General features: G+C 33.1%; 1 protein-coding gene across 1 annotated transcript; it reads right to left on the bottom strand.

The window, feature by feature from the left end:
• Positions 1-1,116: 1,116 nt before the first annotated feature.
• Positions 1,117-14,293, bottom strand: LOC111044321 (adult enhancer factor 1). Its single transcript, XM_022329425.2, is given in 3 exon segments — positions 1,117-8,815; positions 8,818-9,727; positions 14,196-14,293. Coding segments are annotated over 3 exon segments (1,374 nt in total). The 5' UTR covers positions 14,199-14,293; the 3' UTR covers positions 1,117-8,354.
• Between the last annotated feature and the right edge of the window lie 1,396 nt (positions 14,294-15,689).

Raw genomic sequence — 15,689 nt, 5'->3', positions numbered from 1 at the left:
TAATTATCACACTATATTTGGTAACATATAAAAGTTACAAAATCAAAATAATATATTGTGCTCAGGTGCAAGTATGACCATGTCATGTTATTGTTGATCAATAATTGCGATATAATGAAGCATCTCACTATAACAATAGCAAGGTGAAGGTACCTTATCCGTATTATTTAAAAAATCAACTTGCATGAAAAAATGTAATATTTTACTTGAATGAAGCTTTGAATTTAATACACTAGACATAAATTGTAGTTGGGCAATCCGCGCCTCCCAAATTCAAAACTCCGTTCACTCCTCCCTGCAGTGAGCAAGTTAAATAGTAGGCTAGTATATATTCTCATCAAATTTATTCAAGTCAAGTGCTTGGATTACACCTTCCATTATTAAATCACTTTTTCAATCAGTGGTGATTCAATATATTCTACCATTTATCTTGATTCTTATAGTGCAGCCGGTGTCTTAGTGCCGGTTGCACAAAAGTCGATTCAATTTTAACCACCGCGTGATTAATTCCATAAGAAACAATTAGAGAAGTCGTCTTATCAAAAACACCTCCTCTGATTGTTTCTTGTGGAATTAATCACGCGGGGGTTAAAATTGAACCGGCTTTTGTGCAACCGGCACTTTATGGAGTGATCCGAAAGTGATTGCTATAAAAAATCCTAAATAGGATTTACAGTATAAAATCTATAGGCTACTATAGATTTATATATTTTTTAAACTATACTATAGATTTATATTTTAGATTTTTCAGTATCATTTATATACTAATTACGAAATTGGATATCAAATTTATGATTTTTCATTTTTCTCAAACTTATTATACATAAGAATTTTGCAAAAATAGATTTTCTTTGTCAGAATTTTCAATTTTCATTAATAACTGAGAATGATTATAAACAATTTACAGAGGTTTTTGTTCCATCTTCCATGCCTCAACACAGTGAATGGAATTCATTGTTTCCCAACTCCATATTCCGGGAGTTATCCGGATCAAAAATCACTGTTTGATTTGATCACACACTTTTTCGAGTGAATTTCAACACAAGTAATTGAATTTTTAATTGAAATGCAAGGTATGCAACTAACTCATTCAGATATGTGTGAATAAAACATGAATCAAGCACAACAATTTTTATTATATTACAGGCATATTTTACAATAGTGACATTCTTAATTATCACTGCAAAAACTCACGTTCTTTTTAATAATATATTGTTTAGTGCTTAATCATCAGGATATTCACAGTACCTAACTGGGATGTACTAAGGTCAGATCTATGTAAAAATGAAGAGTTCAATCTTTCAATTTAGTACTTTTATATGATTATTTTATCTAATCTTAATAAATTATACACTGCTATCATATCAAATCAATAAAGCTAAAAATAATGGTTCAAAATCTTTGAAAAATAATGGTAGACATAGTCAATTCTTATAGATAATTGTAGTCTCTTTTAGTTGGATAATCTTTGGTTTCATAATCAAAATACTGTAAATATGAACTGAATCAGTAGCTTCAAAATTTAATAGTTAATATTTTCAGAAACCTGAAAATACATAGCTATGATTATTTTCAATACAATCACAAAAGACAATGAAGTACCGGTACACACAAAAAAATACTCTCAACAATATATTGAACAACAATTTTTTACAACAGTACCTAAAACAAACAAACCACTCCAACAAAGACACAAATCGTTTACAAGGTTTTATCAATTCTGACACAAAAACAAAAAAACACTTTTTGGACTCAGGGGACCTTGAAACGTATAGAAATTTAGAAATTGGGGAACCTTATTTTTTTCGGAAAGCAATACTTATATTCCAATATTCTTATATAATACAATATTCCTTACCTATGGTAATAGGGTAAGGAGAGTAAAACGATACCTATATCATTAAAGAAATACAATTTTATTGACGAAATTCAATGCCGTACTACAGAGCAAGCATACGTAATTTATTTAAACTAAAATTTACTAATTAATGATTTTGAAATCAGTAATAAAGCCGGTTAAATTCTAACCGTGATTATTTCCACGAGAACCAATCAGAGAAACAGTCTTTTCAAAAACGCCTTCTCTGATTGGTTCTGATATTTTTATCGACGGTTGTAAATTTACGACAAACAGACACTATAATATAGTTTTTATAGTTTTTTTATATTTGTTAAAAAAAATTGGTAAGCCAATGTTAAAAAATCAAATTGGTAAGCATATATTGGAAAATAATAGAACTAGCCTATCTATTATAGATAATATTATAATGTGGGGAAAAATACCATAATTGAATAATAAAAAATGATAAAAAACAACCACTGAATAAATCGATTTTACTTGTCTCCAAAATTATTCTAAAAAAAAACAAATCCATGCAATTAAATTTCAACAAAATAAATTAAAATTTATTTCTTTAATGGGTTTCTTCAAGAACTATGATTTATGTTTTCTGTTTTCGTTCAATGCTGCTCTTCAATAAATCAATATAGTCAATGAAACAATAGTTTGAGAGTAATTTTTCACTTTTCTCGTATTATACACAATGTAAGTTATATATGAAAATTTCCATCACTCCCGAAAATAAATTAATTCAATTTTTTAGATTATGGCATATCACTGTAAAGCGATTAAAGCCGAAAAAATAACTTGAGAGGCTAGATAAACAAATAAATTTTCTATAAAATAATAAAGGGTTAAAGTAACATAAAATTCTTCATTAATTTTCCATAATAAATTGTCTACTGACTTTGTTTAATTTCAACTATTCAATAATTAAAATATAGTACCTGAATTAATAAATCAATCAAATTAATTAGATCTAAAGTTTCTAAAACGATTTGTAAAGTATGATTTTTTTTAATGCATAATATATTATCCGGATGTTCTTAGAGTACAATACATTTTTCAAGTAATAAAATACATTTTGGTATGCTCTTAGTTTGTACTGATGGTCGTATTGTACGAAATAATTCTATTTTGGTTGTGTATGAATAAATCTAAATTCTATTATAATAATAATTAATAATAGCCTATAATATAATCTACAAATACTCATATTCTTGTGTTTTGCGTGTGTATAATATATTTTATATAAATATGCATGTATAATAGTTATTTATTCTCTTATATATTTTATCAACTATTTATTCAACTCTATATAATTTATCTGTATATTGTATAATCTACAAAATGATTGATTGATTCACAGTAGGCGCCTGCCTCAAAGCAGGGAAGTATTATCATTTTTCAACAGTACATGTGTCAATTTATTACAATAAATATTGATTCATCACTTTTCAACATTTTGTACAGTGTCTCTTCTGAAGATTCAGTACGGTATATACATTCAAAATAACTGAAATATTCAATAAATGTCGGAATGAATGGATAAGAATCAAGTGAAAGTTTATCAGAAAAATTTCAATGACAAATAAATGCTTAATTATTGGTAAATGATTTTTACAAAAAAATAAAATAAGGGCATCGAAAAATGAGATTGGAAGTAAAGTTGAAACACATTGAGTTTTATAGTGAGTGGAGGGAATAATTAATATTCATTTCGAAAGCATGAAGGAAGCAGAAGATTGGAAGATGAATATGGAAAGTTTAGATTAAGAAAATGGAAGCAAGTGTTCTTGATTTAATCATGGTTTTTATCTTGTTTTTGAAAATATTGAATTGAGACAGACTGTGCTGTCAATGGTGATCGATAATAATCTGCTAATATTAACATATAATTCCTGAAAATCCGATAATCGAGATCTCAAAGAAAAATAATGTGATTAATCTATATGGTAATTGAGCCAATGTATTAATTAAAAGGGGACATTGGCAGGAGATAACTATTCAGAGAGCACAAGATGAGATCAAAATAACAGTCATAAAAACTATAATTCTAATTTTTGAGCACTCTAATAAAAATAAATTTGGAAAATTGCGTCGCAACAAATGTACTCTAACAGATACAATTTTCTGTGATAAATATTAAAATTCTATTATTGACCAATAGTATTTGTTGTAATTCAGGCTATTTACACAATGTATTTTACATTTTTATGGAAGAAAACCAAGAATATGGTTCCCACTAATTTACAAATTGATTGTTTTTCAATTCACTTTATAAGTTCATGTTTTCTACCCCCAATAATTATGCTAGTCTATGAGCTAGATCACTTTTTATTAATAATCATAACTTTTACAACACACAATCAAACAATAACACAACACACTGAAATCTAAAAGACAACACTACAAAAATATATCCATAAGCTACCTATCAATAAGTAAATTAACTCTTAATTTCATTCAATTATTTGTGACTGTAATGGAAACAGTTGAGAAAATTGCACTTGATGAAATATATGTGTATTTTTCATTGGAAAAATATAAAAATTGCAATACAGGGAGCATCTAAATTGGCGATGATAAGGATTTGAAGCTTGTATGTTTCACATGAAGGAAGAAATTATTTCAATTAGCTTCATGACGTACAATTAGCTTCTTTTAAACAATACTTTGTGAAGTGAATCCAAATCTGATATCTGGAAAAGAACTATAGTGTTTCTGAAGCATCTATTTCTAGAACGAAACTCATTTCCCATGGATTTGAAGTAAATCTAGAACAGAAAATGAGTATTTTATCCAATCTCGAGTATTTATGAATAAGAAATTAAATAAATAATTGAGGTTTTTCCATTTGGGGTGTATAGTTTGCATTTGCAAGAAAGCTAATGGAGAAAGGATTTGGTTTACGGTATACATATAATGCAGTATAACTTACTATAATTTTTCAATAATTTCAAATGAATTGGGCTACAGGTAGTGAATTAAATAATGACAATTAAAATAAGATAATCGACAGTAAAACGTACATATTTCATATGGAGAATCCACACAACTACTAGCTTATTCAATATAAGTACGGTAACAATAATAAATTTAAGGAACTGAAATTATTATAATAATTTAAAGCTGAATGAATTGGATTATATTGTCTGATCTATTTATATATTTGGATAATTCTATTAAGAATACTTAATTGATCATTAAACTGAAGATAACTTACATCATGCAGTTAAGCATTCAAAATTCAGTACCTGTACTATTGATGTGCCTAAATTGATGGAGAATTATAAATGGTACTGGAGAAAAATAAAACCTTTAAATGCAAATTGAATTCTGGTATTATGTATTATTATTCTATTCACAAATCAGGCGTGAGTTTCACGAATTTATTTTTGCACCAGGAACAGAACATACTGGGAATCATAGAAAATTTTAATTTATTTATTCACTTGGAATAGTGACTAGTTTCCAGTTCTCCAATTGGAGAGGTGACAGTTCTCTCATCATTCCCTTCAATAAACTTCAAGTTGTGTCACATTGCAAATGATTGAATAAATGATGAATAATAGATAATCCACAAACTAGTCCAATACTATAAATTGGATTTGTTGATAGAATCTATTGGCAGTTATCATAATACAATTATATAATTTGTGTTAGAAATGTTATGTCATAGAAAATAACAAATATGCGTCCATATGCCGGCTATTTTTCAAATTCCGTAACTTATATGAAGATGGAATTAGATATAGAATGAATTCTTTAAATTTGCGAGACAGACGCCCGAAGGAAGACTAGAGAGTTGATAAGAAGTAAGATGAAAAAATCAACTTTAGGATTAAAGAATCTCAAGACATATCAAAACATTTCATTCTGAAATCGGCATTTTTATGAATCATGTAAGTTACACAGTTAAAAATCCATGGATAATCGATCACAGCCATTTGAAAATTTGCTGAAGTAGCTCATTTTTAAGCGTGTGTAAGTACATGTACAAAAGAATGTACAGTACAGTATCGTACATTTTTACATTTCTACTCCAGCTAATATGCAATCAATTCATCATAATACTTGGAACTTTCACATTTTTTAATGTTTATACCTATCATTTTTCTTCTGCTGAAAGCTGAATATCTCTATCAAAGCTGTTTGTGACATGTAAATAATTATTATTGTTCGGTCATAATATCCTAATTATTAAGAGGCTCTAAGGCAACCTGAGTAACGAGTTAATCTACTATCTATAATATATCATCTACTGGCAAGTATGCTATTATAATATACTAATGAAATTCTCCAACAGTTACAAAATAGCAAACAATTGCTAATAATACTATTCAAAGCTGATAATACCTCAAACATACTATCTAGTACGTACTAGTGCTCAAAATTTTTGTTATTTACAGTTGTTTTAAACTGAATGAAATAATTCTACAATTTTACTCAGTCATAAATTACATTCTATTATAAATTTAAAGCATCCAACTGCAGTACTGATTATATTGTATCATAGACTAGACGAATTTGTGATTTTTATAAAAACTCTTTGTATAATGGTATCACCTAATTTAAGTCTATTGGCTGATCAATATATTTACAAATATACTACAATTCTTTCAATTCTTAATTTACAAGATAAACTAGCAACACGTATCAAAATACATCAACTCCTCGGACAATTAACCAACAGTGTTCCATACATTTCCAAAAACTAAAGCGGAAAACAATAGAATCTTAAAAAAAATAGTTCCTTCATTTCATAAACATTAATGTTTGAGCAATGAGTCTCATGAAAGTTAAAAAAATGTTGAGAAGGGAATTTAACAGGCTCTCTTCATATTACCATGTTACATGAGCAAATTAAAAAAAAAATAAATAAAAACTTACAAAAAAAAGAAAAATGAATAAAAAAATCACAAATGTTAAGATAGATAAATACATTTTTTTAAATGTTTGTTATATTGTTCATTTTCATGATAATACCGGATTGATAAAAATAAATGCTATAGCTTAAAAGGATTTTCATCCAAGTATTTTGTTTAGATGAATTACAATGTTAAGAATTATCAGCTTTGTATTATAATTCACCTATATTTTGTTTAATATTTCTTACTAATTTTTTAGTTGAACACCATGATTTCTTGATTTTGATAACCATTGTTTAAAATAAGAAGCATTCCTTACTAACAATTCATTTCATTGCCTACGCATAAACATCATACACACAGGTAGTTTTTAAAAAGCGCGTCTCCCGTTATACATCCGAACCAATCACATTTTGATCGATATTTGCAACTAAACTAGCATAGATTCAAGTTTGTCACTGTCTTTCTTTACCTTACTATATTGTCTAACTATCCTAAAACCGAGATAGAATAAACAAGAAGCAAGTCTTTATTGTTGCATATTACTGTTTTTCATTGCGACTGAGCAAGCACAATATGAATTCATCGCTTCAATACTTGTTCGATTTCATTGCAAGCAATTTTCTTGTATGCGGATCAAAAATTAACAAAAATGCTTTTCAAGCATTAAAGCCATCTGAAACAATTTTGGAAAAACACTTGAAACACTGTTACCTATATTTTCCATAGGTAGAAAATAGCTGCCGAAGCATTAATTATCAAGACAAATTATATTTGCTGATAGTGAATATTATGTGAAATTATAAAGAGTAATTTAGTTGATACGAGCTCACATCTGTGAAACCTTCGAATATTCGTAATTAATTTATTAGCTATGGATTCTTGCTGGGAGGAGGGTAGACTATTGTTACAGCAAACCCATCGTTTTATTATTATGTACAGTAGATTGTAGAGTAATCCAATGTAGAGAGACCAATGAACAACAAGACTACATTAATTTGTAGTTGGTATTTCAATATCATTCATGTTAAAAAAATACCTGAATTTGTCACAACCACTAATTGGATAGACCAAAGAAAATCTTGTTACGGTCATTATACTATTATGAATTGTAGTTTCAAATCTTTATAATATTGATTACAATCAACTTACAGGTATAGAGTTGTTTCTTCATTGGACAAATAATTTATAACTGTAAGTTCAATGAAATAAATATTTCAAAGAGTTAAACCCTCGAAATGTATTTATAAATAACCTACATTTCAACGAATTCTTTCTAATCTTTCGAAAGCGGAAATTACTGAAAATTGATAATGGTTTAAAGAAAGAGTTTTTTTATTTCATCAAATGAATAATATTGTAATACCTCTTCTCAATCAAAGTCTGAAAGTCATTCAAAGTCTTCTCATTGAAATATTTATGAATGATTCATTCTACTAACAATTGTGTAACAACTGCAATCAACTTTTCGTTTTTCCTCAACAAATTAGTAATAGTTAGAGATAATTTCGAATCTTATTCGGAGTGGATGAATCTAGCATGAAGAAAACGTTGCACTAGAATGGTGGTGATTAAAAGGCGTCGCGGGCGGCGGATACGAAAGCCATCATGTCGGGGGTGTAGCCAGCCCCCGAGGCCGACCCTCAGGAGGACATGGGCTGGTTGTCGCCGGCTGACTGGTTGGCGTTTGCGTTGGCGTTGGCGGGCACATGTTGACTGAGCTCGGCCTTGACGCGGCGTGCTATGTGGCTGCGCGTGTGCTTGCGCAGATGGTCCTTGCGGTAGAAGCCCTTGCCGCACTCGGGACACACGTGGCGCTTCTCGCCCGAGTGGATCACAAAGTGCAGCGTTAGCTGTTCCTTGCGCTTGAACGCCTTCATGCAGACGGTGCAGACGAACGGTCGGTCCGGGTTGTGGCTCTGCTTATGCCGTGTCAGGTGGTCCTTGCGCTTCAGGCCGGCGCCGCAGATGTCGCAGAAGAAGCGGCGCTCCATGGTGTGGCCCAGCAGGTGCTGTTCGAGCAGTGACTTGTCTGGATAGGCCATGTGACACTCGGGACAGCAGTACAGCGTCGAACCATCCAACGCAGTTGTCAGGCGTATTTCCCCGGTTTCGGGCGAGGTTTCTTCTCTTTCGGCACTTTCTTCTTTTTCTTTTTCTTGGCCGGCGACGGCGGACCTTGTTGTTGTTGCTGCTGCTGCTGCTGCTCCTGCGGCTGTTGTTGTTGATGCAATAACGGCTGATCTATCGTTGTTTCAGCATCTTTCTTGATGGACTCTGCACTGTACTTCAAGAAGTGGTGCAGAGATATGGGCAGTGTGGAGGCGGGAAGGTGCGACAGATAGTCGGCGACAGTGGAGCCCGGAGTGGCGATGCTCTGCCAGGTGGGGGGCATTCCGGGCGGCTGCTGTTGTTGGATGATGGTCGAGTACTCCCCATTTTGTCCGTCTTCTTTCTCCTCCTGCTTCACGTTGTTTCCCTGCATTTCCTGGCCGTGAATGTTGTTGTCGTTATGGTAGGAGGGCGGTCTCTTCTGCTGTTGTTGGTTATGGTTGAGTTGTTGTGCCTGTTGCTGTTGAGTGTAGACATCTGGTATGTTTGTTGCGTAGTGGTGGACGTTGTCGTTGGAGGCGTATTTTGTGGGTGCATTGGGTGGCGGCGAGACAGCAATCATGTTGCCAGAGACCTGTGTGCTGCTGTCTCGCTGATACTTCACCTGCGCCTGCGGCGGCATGTTACCTGTTTGAGAGTTGTAGTGGTTTTGGTAGCGGGCGGGGGGAGGGGAGCCCACAACCCCCTCGTCGTTGAGTCCGTTGCCGGTGCTCGTCTGCGAGGCAACCCCGTTCACTACAGTTACCCCCCCTCCGCCACCGCCACCCCCCGCCTCATTCGTTACACTCGAGTCGTGCGTGAACTTGGTGCTGAACTGGTGGATGGGTGGGATCGAAGCCGGAAAGTGACTTCCGAAAGGTGAGAAATTCATCTTGTCAACGTTCTGATTTTCTAGCTCTTTGAACTGCTCTGGAAAAAAGTGATCAACATGTCATAATCTATATAGTAGCAAAATTTTATTACAAGCAACAATGCAATATTTCATTTTTTCAAAAATTACAAATTACATAATTTTTCAAAAATTACAAAAACCGAAATTACACAAAAAGCAATAAAGTGCAGGAAACGAATGCTCAAAAGAGGGTGTAGAGGAAAATATTTAGAGGACAATTATTGAACCCTCAGCTCTGCTCAGGGTAGTAAGGAGCCAACATATAAAAAGTTCCTACCCCTAACTATTGTGTTAAGGGAGTGGGAGTGGATTAAAGCTACCATTTTTTCGTATTTATCTCCAAACTATTCGTCTTATGTAGATGACTATTCTATACAAAATATGCCTATACTACAACATTCATCTGACAACTTCTTTCATATCTTTTATAGTTTTCCAAGATACGGTATCCGTTTCTCAAGTGTGACATTTTTGACACCTTCGCCTCCTATTTTCTACTAGCCGTGAAGGAAGCAGCTTAGTTTCAGCGAGAGAGTTGCCCTGCTAGACTATAGAAATTCGATTGTGATAGAGGATCAGATAGCAAAAACATGAAATCCTAGAATACCCCAACAATAAAGGAATTTGACTGCCTAATGCCACAAGAGTAGATTACTGACGTAATCATAAATGCATATTTGAAGAGAAGCGAAGAGGTCCCCAATCTTCCACGGCTGGTGGCCATGTACACCTTTTTTCTTCCCTCGTGGGAGAACAGAGGCTATCCAGGAGTCTGGAGAGCCTTCCACAATCTTCAACTCACGAGAGCTGAAATGGTTCTGTTTTCCATTCTGGAAAAACTCAGGGAGGGTGACCACTGGTTTGTGGTCAACCTGAGAAACAATAGGTTATCTTCATATGACTCGTTGGGCATGAGATGCCATCTAAGGTCAATAAGTTGATATTTGGACCAAGCTCTGATGCAGGAGGGAGCTCCCCCTCGGACTTGGGACCTGGCTGGCAGCATTGAAATGCTCACAACAATTGAATGCCTTTGACTGTAGGGTATTCCTCTGATCTTTTGCTGAAGCCCTAGGTTTGGAAACCAACCTGGAGGCATCATTAGAAATCGACCCCTCCTTTTGCTGCGGGAGATGGTCGATGGAAGGGAAGTCTTGAAGGAAGAGAGTTGGAGGACACTTTAAACAGCTGTTGAATGAAGTGCAGGAACGTCTCCCCAACAATTAAATACTATAAAAAGTGAGATGGAAATTAGCAACGGACCAGAGAAAACTACTATAATGTATTCTGAGTATTCTGTGCAACGGACTAAGGATGATGTGACTAGAGGGTAGTCCATCCACCGTAATCCGTCCTCACATCCCTATACCGGAGGAAACCAGGAAAGAAGGGCTGCCCCAGCCGGATATACAGGAAAAAGAAATGCAAAGAGTGTTCCAGGATTATGACTTTTCATTTTGTTATTGTTATTTTAGAGATGGGGGAAGTGTTTTATTTTGTTGTGTGCTTTTGTTCATATACTCATGTGTTGCTGGGCAGGAAACATGACATTTTTGCACAAATGCCTAATTTTCTGTGTGGCAAGAATTTTTTTTTCATTTCTCGAATTGAGTGGGAAGTGTGTCTCAATTTTCGATCCTCACTATTTTATAATATCGTTTCGTTTGAGATCAAATGATGATGAGCTAAGAATAGATTTCTAAATTAATTAATTCTAGTATTGCCGGCCGGCCTTATCTCTCAAAGTGGTGGGACGCCACCAACATACTTAATTTTGGGTCTATAAATAGGATTATTACAGTAGTAAGTTTTTTTTAATTATTTAAATTTAGTCTAACATGAACTATCCAGTAATTTTGAAATACTATAAAAGAACCAACACATGACAGCTCTTTCTCTATTCACTACGAGAAGCCGTGAAGGAAGCAGCTTATTTCCAGCAAGAGAGCAGCCCTGCTAGACTATAGAACTTTGATTGCTATAGAGGTAAGCTTACGTGTAGGTTTGTGAATGAATAAGTCTCCATATGCATAGAGAATTTATTTAGAAGGCTTGTTTATTTGAGTTTTTTCTTGTTGAAATGTTATACTCTTTCAGTTATTTAGGTTTCTTTAATAGTTTGGTTTTTGATCTCTTATTATTGTATTATTATTTATTCAGAAATAATTTCGTGGAATTCTGATTTGATTTTATTAGTTTTCCCATGGGGATAGGGTCAGGAAAAAAGTGGTGAATCGTTTAAAAGAATAATAATATTTCCTTTTCATTTGAGTTATCTATTTTAAAATCCCAGTTTTAGGGTAACCACTCTTTTCTGTTTAATAGTGGTCACTTATAGAGTTGATTTTGTAAAATCGAAGTAACTTATTGCATCTATTATTATTTTAATTAATTACTTTACAAGTGTGTTTTTTTAATAGCTGCAATAGCTTGTTCGGTGTGTTTAGTTATATTATTACACGTAGTTGTATTCGAATAGACACAAAAGCTTGTTCTTTACATTAAGTTGTAGTACTAGTTGATATTAGCACAGTATAATAATAATTTAATCATGCAATAATTTATTGCTTTATTACAGAGTGATAATCTTAGTTTTTTGATGGATCAGTTCGGCCTTGATTGAATAGCCTCATAGCTTGATTGATTCCATCTGGGTAGTGTTTTTCCCTGCTAGAATAGCGTTAGGAGATATTTTGATTTTCTTTTTTCTGATTCTATTATATGCAATTGGGATTGAGTAGTTGTGATCGCATAGACGCAATAGCTCACCCCTGTCCAGATTTCCAGTTAAACTCATTTATTTGACTAGGGATTTCATACATATTGTAAATACATTAGGTGATTACATTAGTAGGAAGCTACAGCATACAAGAAAAGACAGGACAGACTGTATTTCTGTCATATTTTGTTTATTTTTGCAGTTTTATTCTAGTTTTTTCCAGAGAAACGTTCCAAGACTTACACAATATACTGATTTCACACACACACACACACTAAAGGGAATTGACGATGATAATCAAACAACCGGGAACTAGTGTTTTCCAGGTTTTTTTTCTTATTGAGCTGAGTCAATTTCCATAACACACTGTTTAAATCGACTGTTTTGACCGCTGGAATGTATTCCACGCTGCTGCAACTCCCTAGAAACCTAGTTGTTTTGATTCATATAAGTGTTGAGGATATTTTAGTGGAATTGGTTTATCACCGCCGAAATCATCCTCACAAGGAAACAATAAATTAGGCACTTTATGTCAAAATTCAATTCAAAATTGCACTTTTGAATTTGCACTTATGTAAATTAATAATAACGGAATTTAGCCTGTGTTAAAATAAAATGAATGACAAAAAAGATAACATTACAAAAATGTTTATGGAGAGAAGAGTGGATCTGAAAATGATTAAATTAGTCTATATGAAATTAGAGGGGAGATGAAAATTAATAAATAATTTAATAACTGAAGGCCTAATGTAACGGTACCAGAAAAGATTAATTAATTATTTATATTTGGTTAAATTTACGTAATACCCAAATAACTTTTTTATGTTTTTTTTATCAAGAGATGTTACATGTCACTTAATAATAGTAAAAAAGTCATTAAGGACAAAAATAAAAACATCACAGAAGCACATCCTGGCCACAAGCCAATACAAGTTTTAATCTTAGCATTAATTTAGCAGATATTATTCCACTCACCTATTTAAAAAGAATCATTATCAAATGAATATTCTTTATTTTATGCACTCAAAGTAATCAATTGTGGTACCGTAGTTTTATCCCACATGATAAAATAGATAAAGTAATCGCTACCGTATCTTATTTCTTCCATCATACTAAATAAAAATAATGTACCTAATTCTAACCAAAAAGCTTTATGAAAAGCTACCCGATATTACCAAACATGTCGTCTTGGCATTTTCCAATTTAAAACTGTCGCGTTTTTACCATCAAACCTTAAATCCGTGTTATCAGTTTAGGGTATGTCAAAATTAAAGAAATATAAAATTGTTTATTCGGCAATTTTTGAAATAATGCTCACATAATGGTTAGGAAATCCAATACTTGACTACATCACATGGGAACCTTGACGTAAAATAATTCAAATCATCCCCATTTTTCTTCACTTAGAGCATGTAATTGACTAAAATGTTCAATGAAGCGTGCATTTTCAGTTAATCTTTCATTATAAATTTTGATTGAAGGATCAGATATATAGAATCTGATCAATTAACGTGGCACTTTAAAAAATGAAACTAATCAATAAGTACAGCGTCCTACTAAAATACGGCAAAAAGTCATTACATAGAACCAAAACAATTATTTGGGGATGTTTTCGACAGCGTCATAAAAGGGTGCCAAGATGGGTCCGATGATGACAAATGGACGTCAATAATTTCCTTAGCAACTCCATCTACCAAGCATATAGCAAATACAGGAAACAATTAAATTATTAATAAAATAAATTTTGAATAATAAACATACCATTTTTCACTTTACCGCTTCATCATGTTGTTTTTGCACAACTCTCTCTCAAATAAAGCGTCCTTCACCCCAAACACCTGCTTCAGGCTGGCTTTCACAATACGCCGCTTGGAGCATCACTAACGGTGCAGCCGACACAATCGCGGCGCCAAGTTTGAACAGAAAAATATTTTAATCCATATTTATTATTTTTGAATAATCTAATTATTCTGAATTTTATACGGTACATGTAGAGCTCCTATCTTATAAAAAGGTATGTTATTCTATTCACTCATAAATATAATTAATTTATCTTTTCATAGAAGCCAGGAAGCATACGTACAGTAAGTTTTATGAAAAGTGAAAGCATTTCCCTGCCGGTTCCTGTACCATTTTTATATTTTTTGTTTCTGGATAGACACTTGATTTGATTAAGTTAACTTAAATTTAATACCCAAAAACTTGAATTTTGCTGTGGATTCAACAAGTATAATTCCAGTGAAAGAATTTGGATTTTCGGGAATCAATGTTGATGTAAGACTTAAGTGGAACAATGGAACAATATCACATATTGATCAGGTGGTAAAAAGGCTCAGTGCAGCAGGGTTTACAATATCAAAATTGATAAGGGAGGTGAACCAGAGAATAGTTCGAATAGCGTACTATGGATATTTCCAGCTAGCTCTAACGTATGGCCTGATATTCTGGGGTGCGGCACCCGCTTCATTGATGGCCTTCAGAGTGCAAAAACGGCTACTGAGAATGATGTTTAGGACGCCACCAAGAACCCCATGCAGAGAGTCATTCAGGGAAGCTAAGATCCTGCCGTTGTCATGTTTGTATATCCTAGAGGCTGCATTGTATGGATTTTCCCGCAAGGACGAGTAGACTACAGGCGCTATCGTACATGGCTACAACACATTGGCAAGGAATATGCTGAGACTCCAATCTCATCGAACAAGATTTTTTGAAGCTAAGCCAGAGCATGTCAGTCGAAGGATCTTAAACGCACTATCAAAATTCTCGATACTTCAAATAGCAGAACATTCAAGAGACTACTGAGGAATTGGCTACAAGAGAGATGTTTCTACAGTTTGCTGGAGTTTTTCTCATACACACTGTGAGAAATGAACCTAGTGAAATTATAATTAAGATGGTGTCATCTTTATTCTTGGACTTCAAATATTCACGGACATTTTAATGACCTGACAAATTGTATGATTTTATTGTAACTTAAAAATGCAAAACATTTTATGTAAAATGTTCATGCATGAATAAAATAAATATTATCATTATTTATGAACAATTAATTACGACATAGCAGTCAGATATTTATAAATAAAAGCTACTATAATGAATGGCGGAGACCGCATATCGATATCTCAAACCGTTTAGAAGATATTCACATTATTAATCAATACCATGCAAATCAGTAATGAAATACATGAGTGACCACCTTCTTTCATGAGATACTAAGCCGTTCTCATACTTTTTTCTCTTTTCTGCTTTGAATAT

The sequence above is a fragment of the Nilaparvata lugens genome, chromosome 8 (genome assembly GCF_014356525.2).
Source record: "Nilaparvata lugens isolate BPH chromosome 8, ASM1435652v1, whole genome shotgun sequence".
In the NCBI taxonomy this organism is placed as follows: domain Eukaryota; kingdom Metazoa; phylum Arthropoda; class Insecta; order Hemiptera; family Delphacidae; genus Nilaparvata; species Nilaparvata lugens.
The sequence above is the reverse complement of the archived record's forward strand: the minus strand, read 5'-3'. Positions and strand labels throughout refer to the sequence as shown.